General features: G+C 39.5%; 1 protein-coding gene across 2 annotated transcripts in view; it reads left to right on the forward strand.

The window, feature by feature from the left end:
- The window catches only part of RALGAPB (Ral GTPase activating protein non-catalytic subunit beta), a 111022-nt gene that overhangs the window by 28633 nt on the left and 68274 nt on the right, over positions 1 to 14115 (forward strand). For both annotated transcript variants that reach the window (XM_006144130.2, XM_014586154.1), the window contains exons 4-7: positions 271 to 434; positions 3019 to 3205; positions 6707 to 6838; positions 12302 to 12480. In XM_006144130.2, coding sequence (XP_006144192.1) covers positions 271 to 434; positions 3019 to 3205; positions 6707 to 6838; positions 12302 to 12480 — 662 coding nt within the window. The remainder of the gene's footprint in view (positions 1 to 270; positions 435 to 3018; positions 3206 to 6706; positions 6839 to 12301; positions 12481 to 14115) is intronic.

The raw sequence follows: 14115 nt of genomic DNA on the forward strand, positions 1-14115 counted from the left end.
CCTTTTTAACTCTGTTCTGAAGTTTACATTCTAGTGCTGCACTTTTTCTCTCAAAAGCTCTCCAGATTCTCATAGGTGAGATGGATTTACAACTCTGGTGTAAGAGGGAAGAAGCAGCTTTAAACTGAAGAGTGTGTGCCTAACCCTGTTTGTTGGTGCTATTCAGGGGCTTCATTTGACTGCTGTTTGCTGTTTCCTTAATATACCTGTCATTAGACTGTTGCTGACTTTCTTTCAGGCTTGTCAGTGATACCTGTCTGTCTTCTTCAGACAGGAACAGGGCTCCAGTCAGATCCGACTATGCTTACAGGTCCTGAGAGCCATTCAGAAACTTGCCCGGGAGTCATCCATCATGGCGCGAGAAACCTGGGAAGTCTTACTGTTATTTCTTCTGCAGATTAATGACATACTTCTGGCCCCACCAACTGTCCAAGGTTTGTTTGTTTGTTTGTTTGTTTCTAATTTAAGGGCACTTTCCAAATACAGTTTTTCTTTAAACTCAGTAAGTGATAAACTCATTGGGGATTTATCTTTTACCATGACAGATGATGAACCCAGGTTAGACTGGAAAGTTAGAATGGAAACCCTCAAAGGTAGCATTATGACTTTAGCACTAATGAAGTTATTTTACCTTCAGTGATGATTTTACTAAGTACAGAGGGACTCAGTGAGTTATACCTGTGAGATAATGACAAGAATAGTAACTTGTTAAGTATAGTAGGATAGAACCTGTATAAGATACAACCAACTAGTTAAATTAGGACCTCTAGTAATATTCCTGATTACAAAGTAGTTGGCAACATCTTCTAAAAATTTAATAGTGACAGAAAAAGAATTTTTTAAAGAGATTTTTGCTATAGGGCACATAAACTCGCCAGAGAGACAGAAAGTAAGAAATCACCCCCACCCCCCACCTCGGGGTTGGCCATGCTGCATTCTCCTCTTGGGATCTTGGACACACATGTACGCACACCTGGCGTGAGTTTAAGCAGCTGCATCCAGGGGTTGAACTGTGGTTAACTACATGGGAATCTAGCAACATAACAGTTACGCCATCTGTTGGTCCTGACAGAGAAGATTTTGTTCTGCAAATGAGACCCCCAAACCCCCACTTTTAAGTGTTTTCTCAGAAAGTATGCCTTTAATTAGGTGGTCAATAAAAAGCCTCCAGTTTCTTAAGACTTCAGGAAAGTAAACCCCTGCTTTGTATGACGTAGTACAGTATATACTGTACCGTGGTCTGAGTTCCTTTGTTACTGTTCATCTGTGTACCCTTATTACACAGATACAGTGTCCAGGGAAATATCTGAAAGGAATTATGAAATTTTAGTGTGGAAAGGGACCCCACACTGAAATTCAGACCTTCTACTCTAGTAGGAGTATTCCATCTACTACTCACTACCCTAGCCAGGGGTCTCAGCAACATGAGGCAGGCAACCCATCCTCTTTTTGGGCTCTTTGTTGTTAAAACTTTGATTTTGCTCATTTGAAATATGCATCCTTATAACATCCTACTAGTCCAAACTTGGCCTTCTCAAGTTATGCAGAGTAAAGTCGGCTGCTGTTCTTCCTAGCTCCAGAACACAAAAGAGGAATAGCTGTGTTTTCACAGTGAAGGCTCTGTCCTTCCAGCACCAGTCCTTTTGTAAATGTCAAAACATTTGTCTGTCTTTCCCTTGAAGAGTGGCTTCTGAACATCTGGATCCCCCCCCCTCCCCTTAAGTTTATTATAGGGCATTTGTGCTCACTAGAGAAAGAAAAATAGAGAGAAAGTGAGAAATCATGCCCCAGGGAGGATGGCTGTGTTGTTCCCTTCTTGTCCGTCCTTCTCTTGAGATTTTGAGGAGGCATGCATACACACACGTCTGGCATGGTTTTTAAGCTGCCAGGTCCAGGATCTAGCTGCTTTAACCTCCATGCTACCCGTTGGCCCTTTTTTTTTTCTTTCTTATTGATTACCAGAGGGGACATGCACTTGCCAGAGAGACAGAAAGAGGGAGAAAGCACCCTTTAATGGGACTTAGTCACACTGTAATCCTGCCTCCATTTCTCTGTCCAGTTGGGATTTTGGGCATGCATGCACATGTGTCTGGGATTTTTTTTCAAGCCACAAAAGGTGGGATTTGAACCTCATGGCCAGCTATATGAGATCTGGCTTCCTTAACAGCTAGGCTATGGCCCAGAACACCTAGAACATTTTATGGCAAAGGTGGGAGATGACAGTCCTGGTTATTTGTTCTGATTTCTTCACTTATTGGCGTAGAGAACTTAGACAAGTTACCTAAACTTCCAGAAACTTAAGTTTTCTCATCTCCAAAATAGATATAATTTAACAATTGTTATTTTATTTATTTATTAGAGAGCTTTTTGCTATAGGGCATGTGCGCTCACCAGAGAGACGTAAAGCGAGACATCACCCCTTGGGAGGATGGCCACACCACAGTCCTTTCTCCTCCATTCACCTCTCGGGATTTTGAGCACACATGCACATGCACCTGGCATGAGTTTGAAGCTGCTGGGTCTGGGACTCGAACCCTGGTTGACCATGTGGGATTCCAGTGACATAACCATTGCACCATCTGTTGGTCCCAACAATTGTTGATAAGTATTATTATAAATACCTATCCTGGAGAATTAATGTGATGTTTGTGTGAGGTTTTGTGTATGAACTAGTTGGCATAGAAATGGACTCAGTAGTTGTTACTTATAGTAGGTACTCAGACTCTCTCTTCTCCCATCTTGTCCCATCCCCATTACTGGAAGGTTGAGATCTTCAATAAAAACTGATCAGGGCAACTTGAAAACTTTCAAAGTAATAATATGTTAGTATAGTCATGATTTCCTTCACAAACAATCATGAATCACTTCTCATTTTTACTGTCAAATGGTTCCAAAATCAAAACTTAATGTTGTAGTTATTCAGTTTTTTTTATTTTTACTAATTCTCCCAAATTGGTGAACTAAAGGTTCTGTTTTGAAAATAATATGCCAAAGATATGTTTTCATTTTGTTGGTAAGGTGGCATTGCTGAGAACCTAGCGGAGAAGTTGATTGGTGTTCTCTTTGAGGTGTGGTTACTAGCTTGTACTCGGTGCTTTCCAACACCTCCCTACTGGAAGACAGCCAAGGAGATGGTGGCTAACTGGAGGCACCACCCAGCAGTGGTGGAGCAGTGGAGCAAAGTCATCTGTGCACTTACCTCCAGGTAAGTTATCACCACTGACTCGCTGCCTTCTCTCCATGCCCCCTTGGGCAGCTTTACCTTGCTGTGTCTTTCTGGGCTGGTTTATATTATACTTTTGGTATAGAATCAAGCCACTTTTTTTCTTTATTCACATCAAAGTATGTGTGTGCGCACATGTACCAAAGGGAGAGAGAAGGGGAAGGAGGTAGGGATGAACTTTGCTCAGGACTTGGTCTCACTGTGATCCCCTTCAGTCCTCTAGCCCTTGAACTGTGGTTGGCCACTTGGGAGTCCAGCGATGTAACTGCTACACCATCTGCTGGTTCCTCTTTGTAAAGTATAATTACTGTGGGGCCAGCAGATAGTATAGCGGTTAAGGTGCTGGACTCCTACATGGCCCACCATGGTTGTTATAGGGCAAGTGCACTTGACAGAGAGACAGGGAAAGTGAGAAATCACCTCCCAGGGAATGGCCATGCCACAGTCTCTTCTCCATCCTCCTCTCTGGATTTTGGGCATAAACACACATGCTCCTGCCATGATTTTCTAGCTGCTGGGTCTGGGACTGAAATGGAGGAGTCAGCCATGTGGAATCCAGCGACTTAACCTCTGTGCCACCTACTAATCCTCTAGAGTTAACATTTTAATATTTTTTTCATTTGTTTCCTTTTTTTTAGAGGTGGGTTTTTTTTGTTTGTTTGTTTGTTTTTTTTTGCCATAGGTCATGTGCGCTCGCCGGAGAGATAGAGAGACAAAGCAAGAAATCAGCCCCCCGGAGGGGTTGGCTACACTGCAATCCCTTCTCCTCCATTTTTCCTCTTGGGATTTTGTGCACGCATGCACGCACCCAGCATTAGTTTGAAGCATCTGAGTCCAGGACTTGAACTGTGGTAGGCCATGTGGGAATCCAGTGATATAATCATTACCATCTGCTGGTCCCCATTTAGTTTCCTTGTTTTTTGGAGTTTTTTTTTTTGCTATAGGGCACATGTGTTCCCTAGAACGACAGAGACAGAGAGACAGAAAGTGAGAAATCACCCCCCAGGGTGGATGGCCACGCCGCAGTCCCTTTTCCATTTTCCTCCCGGGATCTTGGGCATGCATGCACACATGCCTTGCGTGAGTTTTAAGTCACTGAGTCTGGGACTTGAACTGCAGTTGACTACACGGGTGTTCAGTTGGTCCCTTGTTTCCATTTTTAACAAACCAAAAAAAAAAAATTCTTTTTAATTGTATTCATGATAGAATGTTTATGTGCATGAGAGAAAGGTAGGTAAGAGAGGGAGGAGAGGAGGAAGAGGAAGAGAGATGAGTGAGAGAAAAAGGAGAGAAGGAGCAAAAGAGAGAGAGAAAAAAATATATATAGATATAAAAATATAAAAAAAATATATATATCTATATATATATATGAGAGAGAGAGAGAAAGAGAAAGATAGAGGTGGGCACCCTCCACAGGGTATGGTCATGCTATGATATCCTTCAATTTGTCCAGCCATCAGATCCTGGGCAATTGACACATACACCTGATGTGTTTCAGGCTAACTGGGCTGGAAATTTGGGCCACAGTTGCCACGTGGGATGTAACTTCCCTTGAGCAATGCATTTTGGCTGCGCCACAGAGCCAACCCCTTAAACCAAGGGGTTGATATTATTGTATAGAATATCACTATGTATTTTTTTTTCTTTTAAAGTCTGATTTGTGTCACTTTAATTACATACACTTTTTTTTTTTTTTAAGAGGTTTTTGGGGCACATGCACTCACCGAAGAGAGAGAGAGAGAGAGATAGGAAAAGTGAGAAATCACCCCCTGGGGGGACGGCCACACTGCAACACTGCAATACCTTCTTTTTCACTTTCCTCCTGGAATTTTGGGCACACGCTCATATGTGCTCAGTGTGATTTTCAAACCACCAGGTTGGGACTTAAACTACCGTGGGCCGTGTGGGAGTCCAACACCTGAACCACTGCACCGCCTGCTGGCCTCAGTTGTATACACTTTTTTCATTCTTTCTCATTTTATTCATTCTTAAGTAGTTCTCAAGATTGCATTTTTAAATTTATTTTATTTTATTTTATTTATTATTATTATTTTTTAATTTAGAGACATTTTTCCTATAGGGTGCATGTGCTCACCAGAAAAATACAGAGACAAAAATGAGAAATCACCTCCCAGGGGTGATGGATATGCCACAATCCCTTCTCCATTCTCCCCTTAGGATTTTGGGCACACACACATGTGCCCAGTGTGAGTTTCAAGCCTCTGGAACTAGGACTCCCAGCGACATAACCATTACACCATCTACTGGTCCCTCAGGATCATATTTTTAAAGACTTCGTACTTTTTCATTGTATAAGTAGAACTATAATTCATTTAATAATTTACTTGTTTTGATATTTATGTTGCTTCCAGTGTTTTACTTTAAAAATATTTTGATGGGCCAGCAAGTGCTGGGTACCACATGACTGGCTGTGTGGTTCGAGTCCTGGACCTGATGGCTTAAGAATCACACTGGTGTGTGTACATGGATGCCCAAAATCCCGAGAGGAGAATGGAGGAGAAGGGATTATGGTGTAGCCATCCCCCTGGGGTGGGATTTCTCACTTACCCTCTCTCTCTCTGTCTTTCTCCAGCAAGTGCATGCACCCTATAGCAAAAGCTGAACGAAAAAAAAATTGATATGAATACTTTATATACAGTCTTTGTATATATTTCTGATTATCTTATTAAATGTACTCCTTAGATGCACAATAATTGAGCCAAAAGGCTTTGAATAGTTTTAATACAGGAATTACTATTAAATTAGTAATTGAATTAGTTAATTGAGGTACTTTTGTTTTGTTTTGTTTTTGTTTAGTTTGCTATGGAGTGTGTGTGCTTCCCGAAGGGAGACAGAAAAATCACTTCCAGATGGGATGGCCACATTGCACACCCCTTCTCCATTTTCCTCTCAAGATATTGGGCATGCACACACATGTACCCAGCATATTTTAAGCCTCTGGGTCCAGGACTTGAACCATGAAGTCAGCCATGTGGGATCCAGCCTCTCTAACCTCCATGCCACTTACTGACCTGAATTGAGGTACTTTATGGTACACCATCAATCACTATCAATTCTAAACTTCATATGAAGTCATCAGTATGAATAAGTCATAACATAGATGCATTTAAGGAATTTGCAGTGAGATAAGTCTTGAAAGCAACTTAAATAATTTATTATTTATATTATAATTTTTACTACTGTATGATTGATTATATAATTATTATTACTTATATCAGTAATTATAATTTGTCTATAAATAACATATAACATAAATTATTTATTTCAATAAAGTGTTCTAAATAATTTTTAAAACCTTAAATAGAACTCTTTATTTTGTAAATACAGGTCTTTATATATCTTGTTCTCTTCAGTGAGGTACATGTTCTGTTTATTTTCTCTTAGTGTATTTCTATGTGCTTGAGTGTATTTTTGTTCTTTAATGACTTAGTGGATGCGTTTGTTTATTTATTTATTTTCTAGATTATTGCGCTTTACATACGGTCCTTCATTTCCTCCATTTAAAGTTCCTGATGAAGATGCTAGTCTGATCCCTCCAGAAATGGATAATGAGTGTGTTGCCCAGACATGGTTTCGCTTTTTACATATGTTAAGGTACTGTCATTTTATTATTTCACATCCTCTTTACCCAGTAAGTGTCTTAGGGCAGGAGCCATGCTGTAACTCTCTTGCTAGAATTCATAATGGGGATGCTGGCCACGGTCCACCAAATGGAGTCAGACTGGACAACATCACATCCTCTGTCCCAGCAGGGTCAGACTCTCCTTAGCTGCTCTTGGACCCACTGCCTAGGAACTTATTCCCTCTTAGACACATAGCACTTGTTCTTTTGGCTGTTGGTATGGCTGCATCTCTCTCCCAGGAATTTGTCACATTCTGTGAGGATTGGAGACTGCCTGGTTTTCTCTGTATCTAGCACCGACTGGTCATTCTGGCTCTTGGGCCCTCTTCTAATAGCTTTATTACAAGTTTCTCAGAGACACACCCTAAAATTTTCAGAGCAATATTCCTTTAAGTCCTGTTATTCCTTTCTGCATAATAATTCTGTTCATTGCAGTTTCATAGCTTCCTCCCTATCCTTTTTCCAGTCCCTTCTGTGTGCTCTGTGGAACTTTTATTCTGTTACACACTGTCTGATTCTTAACCTTTTTCCTTGCCCGTTTTCTGTCTCTGATTTGACTAATCTCTTTTTTTTTTTTTTTTTGGTGAGTGTATTAGTGATTCTAAATTACTCTTTATGACCCATTTACAGTTTAGGAACGTTGATCATTTTCTATCATTTCTTCTCAGCCTGTAGTTGTAATTTGTATTTTCCAATTTTCAGTAATTTAGGATCTGTAGTGTCTTTTTCTGGATTAGAAAGTTTTTCTATATTCATTGATTAGATAGATAATTATCATGTCTTCTCGTTTTATTTCCTTTGTGATATTAATGATTTATATACACCAGGGTCAGTCTTTTAATTCACATAGTATTCCATTAATCTCTTTACTTATTTTTAAATTTTTAAATTTATTGATTTACTTAATTTGGAGAGGTTTCTCCTATAGGGCGTGTGTGCTTGCCAGAAAGACAGAGAGAGACAGAAAGCAAGAAATCATCCCCCCGGGGGTGGCCATGCCACAATCCCTTCTCCTCCATTCTCCTCTCAGGATCTTGGGCACATACGCACATGCACCTGACGTGAGAGTTTTAAGTCACAGAGTCCAGGACTTGAACCACGGTCAACTACGTGGGAATCCAGCAATGTAGCCATTATGCCATCTGCTGGTCCCCAGAATCACACTTTTAATTATTTTAATTGTGTAATATTTAGTAGGCCTAGTGCCTTTTCTCCCTTTTCCTTCTCTTAGATTTTTTTTTTTTTAATTTCAGAGATTTTTGCTATAGGGTGTTTGTGCTCTCCAGAGAGACAAAGACAGGAAACGAGAAATCACCTCCTAGGGGATGGCTGTGCTGCAGTCCCTTCTGTTCAGTTTTCCTCTCAGGATTTTGGGCATACACACACAGACACACACACACACACCCAGAATGAGTTTTAAACTGCTGGTCTAGGACTCAAACCGTGGTTGGCCTTGTGGGAGTTCAGTGCCTTATCCACTGTGTCACCTGTTACCCTAGATTTTTTTTTTTTTTTTTTTTTTTGGTATTTCTTTTTGACTGTTTAACATTTCAGATTAATTATAGAATCAGTTTGTTAAGGTACAAAATATTAATACTGATAAAGAGAAAAACCACATAAAACCTTTTACGTATGGATTATGTATTAATGGGGGTAAGGAACACATCCTGCTTTAGCGAATGAACCTGAAGATCTTCTATAAAGTAAGTCTGGGGTGGGAGTGGCTCCGCTCACTTAGTCATTCAAGGACTCAGGCTTGCCAGAGGCTCTGCCGTCTTCAACATGTGACTCCATCAGGGCCTCTTCATTATATACAGGAGCCTCTGTATCTGGCTAGCAGATAGGGAAGAGAAAGTGAGGAAAATCGTGTGGGAGGTTTTTGTAGGCCAGTCCTTAAAGTGATGTAAATCACGTGTATTCTTTTTCCTTTGGCCAGAACTCAGACATATGCCACAGTTAATTGCAGTAGAACATAGAAGAGAAAGCGGTGAACAGCTAGCCAGACTCAGCTGCAGATGGGAATTGTATTAAGCCTGTATTTATGTTGAGGAAAGGCTCTATGTTGAATCTGCCTTTGTAAGAGCATGCATTTCTTTATCACAATCTTGCATATCTTACAAAAGTGTTTTATAGTTTTTTCCATAAAAATCTGCATATTTCCTTTATCATTATTCCTAGGAATTTATTGCTGATGTTGTGAAAAGCTAACTTTTATCCTGCTGTTATATCTTCTAGATGGCTACTGCTGCTGTAAAGAACGTATTTTACTTTATTTTTTGCATATTACGTGTGGGCATTTAAAACAGCTCTGAGTGTTTCACAGATTCTGCTGAGATTTCTAGATATGATGGACACATATCTGCAGATAAGAAATGTCTCTTTTCTGGTAATTTATACTCAAGTATGTGGTGACTAATTAAAAGTGCTTTGGTGCAGTAAAATCTGGACTTGAGGGGCCAGCAGGTGGTGCAGTGGTAAAGGTGCTGAATTTCCATATGGCTGGCTGCAGTTTGAGTCCTGGACCCAGTGGCTTGAAAATCATGCTGTGCACGTTGTGTGTGTGTCCAAATTCCCAGGAGGAGAATGAAGGAGAAGGGATTGTGGCATGACCATCCCCTCTAGGGGGCGATTTCTCATTTCCCCCCCTCTGTCTTTCTCTTTCTCTCTCGTGAGTGAACATACCCTATGGTAAAAACCTTAAAAAACAAAAATAAAAATTTGGACTTGAGTTTTAAGTTCTAGTATTCTTTTTCTTTGTGAACTTGAGTAAACAATTTAGTTTCTCTGTGACTCAGTTTCTTTTTAATTTATGAAATAGAAATAGTTCTCATTTACACAAATTAAAGAAGAGGGCCAGCTGTGTTTCTTCAGGCAGTAGAGTGCTGCTGCATGATCCTGGAACCATGTGAGAGGCCCTGGGTTCAGATACTAGGCTGATCTGAATATTCAGGGTACACCTGTGATCCTGGCTGGCTAAAAAGCTGTGGGCGGAGAAGTGCATGGCAAAGATCCGTCAAGGGTACTTGTCCCTTTCTCTCTCTGCTCTAAAGAAACAAATAAAAACCTAAAAAGAACTGAAGAAGAAAACCGTGTAATACAGTACACTGCTTAGAACATGGTAGGTGCTTGGAAAATTGTCATCATTATAATTATTTGTGTGTGTTTTTGTTTTTGTTTTGTTTCTTTACTGCATTGATCAGAACTGCTAGAATACTGTTGAATTGAAATGTTATGTTTTGGCACCCTTTTCTGATTTTCATTGGATTACCTCTAATATGTGGAATTTTGAATAGGATGTTGATGGTTGATAGTAGATGTTCTTTTTTGTGCTCCTAGTTTCCTAAGCAGTTTTAAAGAATTAAATATAAATAAAATTAAGAATAGTACTGCATTTTTTAAAAAATTGGAATTTTTTAGAGATAGTTCTTGATCTTCACTCTTAATTTATCTCGTCATGCTTTATTTTTCTGTTGAGCTGATTGTGTAGGTAGCCAGGGTTCTTTCTGATGTGAAGAATAGGAACCTCCCTCAGCAAATGCAGGTGAAAAAAGAAGTCTCACTAGGTCCTGAGAAGCAGTGAACAATGATTCTGATGTTGGAGAGAGATCAAGGCAGCCTTCAGACAAGTTGATCTATCATCTAGATTTTTATTGTTGATTTTGTGAAAAGCTAACTTTTATCCTGCTGTTATATCTTCTAGATGACTACTGCTGCCGTAAAGGACATGTTTACATATGTTCTGTGAGCTTTTTCTGCTCACCATTCTCTCTTCAGCAGGCTTCCTTTGAGTTCCTGTTTTCCTCTGCCTTAGAGGGATGCATGCAACTCCATAACTTCCCAGTGGTATAACAGCTTTCATGTTGTGTGATTTCACCTCTAGCCCTTTCAGTTTACTGGAGCATTTCCTTTGCTTGGATTCTCAAAAGTGGTAACTTGGATCAAATTATTTTTGTTAATTAGGTTATACTGGTTTGTAGGTCTCTTGCAAATATCTGGATAGACTCTCTTGGAGCTGAATGTGCTAAGGTTGGGTGGGAAGTAGGTCCATGAGGCTTACTCAGAGGAAGCTCTTGTGGTCATGAAAATTTCCTGAAAAGAGGGCTGAATATGATGGGGAGACAGGTACTGAAATTTTGTCTAGGATGTTAGTGTTTTATGTTTTTCCAGGAAAAGCAAAATGTTTCTCATTGGTCTTACTACCATTGTCTTCAAATACTTGTCCTTGGACTTGTGTTTGACCACCTGTCCTTCAGGTCCCACCTGGAGATTCTGTTTCAGTAAATTTAGATGGAAACTGAATTTTTAATGGGCTCTCCATATGTGTCCTGTATACAAGACATTGGAAATTACAGGGATACAGTTTCTATTATCTGTTTGTTTTCCTTTATTACCCATTCTCATTTCAAATTTTATTTTCTTGAAGCTGTTCTTTGAATGTTTGAAGGCCAACAAAAAATCATTTCTGCTCTGTATTTGGAGAAGCTGGCATAATCTTTCTCTTCCTAGTTTTTGATATCTAATAGACATGAATTTAGCAGAACTCTGTTGGACTGAGATTTAGAGTGTTCCAACCTAAATTTTGGAACAGATGAACTACAATCCTTAGAAGATACTGCTACCAGAGACTTCTTACTTTCTTTAACCTGTATGATAGACATAGTTTTATGGACACATTATGCTGCCACTAGAAGCCTCTTTCATGCATGCTCACATACTCACCTGGGTCCATTTGCAGTTACTCAGAATTCATAGTCTTTAGATGGGAAGGAAAAGAGACTTCAAAGGGCAGATTCTTCAGCCCAGTTCTTTCATCTTGTAGCTAGTGGAAGTTCTTCCTACTGGTTATAGATTATCAATACCACTTTGAGTGAAGAGACTGTCTAATTGACACTAGGTACAACATTCTGAGTAGAAACCTAAATTTCTTTTTTTCATGGGAAGTATGTAAAATAAAACTAGAGCCCAAATACATTATTTTGAAATGTAAGGCTTTAACACATACATATGAATACAATGTATGTGTTAAAATTGTAACATTAATTCTGATTTTCAAATAGTTTTTTCTTTTTAATTAGGAATGTTAAAATGAAAGTACTGCATTCTCCCCGGAGTTCTTGTTGGGTTATTTACAACTTTGCCATTCCCTTGCTTAATTCCAATACTAGAGGAAATACCCATGTATACTCTTAAAAGATTAAAACTTTCTAATCCTACTTTGATTCTCATTTTCTGTACAGGCAAAGTAAATTTATATAAACGTATTGCATATTTTCTGTAAAGAGATGTTGAGTTCCTAGCCCATTCAGTACAGATCAGTCTCCTCTCTGAGTGACAGAAATGGGCATAAACAGCCCTGTTATTCAATAAGAGTGCATATATTTTATTGCTGTAGAAATTTCTACATGTGTAATTAATTCTTTTTTCTCTTTTCATAGTAATCCTGTGGATTTGAGTAACCCAGCCATTATAAGCTCTACTCCCAAATTTCAGGAACAATTCTTGAATGTGAGCGGAATGCCTCAAGAATTGAATCAGTATCCCTGCCTTAAACATCTGCCTCAAATATTTTTTCGTGCCATGCGTGGAATCAGCTGTCTGGTGGATGCATTCTTAGGTGAATTTTGTGTATATTGCTAAGTATATGAAAAGCTTCATTCAGATCACTCTAGACTCTAATCTAGACATATTGCAGAAAGCCCAAAGGAAAAGATTAACAGATTTGATGACAAAAAATTACGAGAAATTATTTCCAACAAATATATTAGCTAGAGGGTTACTATTGTCTATATAACTAGATCAAGCAAAATGCTATGAAAAAGAATAAGACTTAGTAGGTAAATGGACAAAAGCTTTGAATAAATGCTTTGCAAATGAGAAAAATGTTTATCCTCACTAATTATCCAAGAAAATATGGGTTAAAATGCATTAGGGACCATGCTCATGTATATCATTAGAAAGCAAATTATACCTTTTGTGAGCCACTGTTTCAAACTGTTTTTCACATTTTAGATATACTAAGAATTAGAGTTTTTCTGCTGTTGAAAGGCAGCTATATTCAGTAGCTGTCATTTTTTAAAGAAATTTGTTATTTTCCCTTGTTAATATTATGTTATCTGAAAGGCATGATGTATTTTTCTATGCAAAAATGTGTCATGACTTTTCTGATGATCTAATATATTACACAGTTAATGTATTAATTTTGATTAAATTTGGCTACCACACAACAACCAAAAATTCCAGTGTTTTAAACCAAACGGTTTATTTAATTAATTATTTATTTTTCAGAGAGGTTTTTGCTATAGGGCACGTGCACTCGCCAGAAAGACAGAGAGAGACAGAGAGCCAGAAAGGGAGAAATCAACCCCCAGCGGGGGGACGGCCACGCTGCAATTCCTTCTCCTCCATTCTCCTCTCGGGATCTTGGGCATGCACGCACACGCGCCTGGTGTGAGTTTAAGCCACCAGATCCGGGACTTGAACTGTGGTCAGCTATATGGGAGTTCAGAGACATAGCCGTTACGCTAAGTGCTGGTCCCAAAATGGTTTATTTTCACATATGTTAAATACAGAGGTGGCAGTGTAGGACTGTTACAGTGTTTTGAACACCATCAGGCATCCATCCTTTGTGCACTGCTTGATAAGCTGTGACAGTTGAGTGTGTTACAACCATCCTGTTTAAGAATTAGAGTTGAAGGAAACACTATGCCTATTTGGTCCTATTCAGATTTCTTGGGGCTCCAGTGAGTTGTGTGGTAAGTAGGGCAGGTGGAATCCAAATGGCTGGCTTTGTGGTCTAAGTCCAAGACCCAGTGGCTTGAAAAACATGCCAGTTGCCTGTGTGTGCCCAAAATTCTGGCAGGAGAATGGAGAAGGGATTATGATGTGGCCATTCCCCTCAGCGGGTGCTTCCTCTCTCTGTTGAGTGCATGTTTCCTCTAGCAAATTAAAAAAAAAAAAAAGTGGGACCAGCAGATGGCATAATGGTTACGTTGCTGGACTTCCATATTATTGACTGTGGTTTGAGTCCCGGATGTGGCAGCTTAAATCTCATGCCGGGCACATATGTGTGCATGCCCCGGATTCCGTGAGGAAAATGGAGAAGGTATTGCAGTGTGGCCATGCCCCTTGAGGGGTGATTTCTTGCTTTTTGTCTCTCTGGGCAAGCACACACACCCTATAGCAAAAATCTCTCTTTGGGACCAGCAGTTAGTGTAATGGCTATGTCGCTGGACTCCCATGTAGTTGACCA

The sequence above is a fragment of the Tupaia chinensis genome, unplaced genomic scaffold (genome assembly GCF_000334495.1).
Source record: "Tupaia chinensis unplaced genomic scaffold, TupChi_1.0 Scaffold000115_1, whole genome shotgun sequence".
Classification (NCBI taxonomy): Eukaryota; Metazoa; Chordata; class Mammalia; order Scandentia; family Tupaiidae; genus Tupaia; species Tupaia belangeri.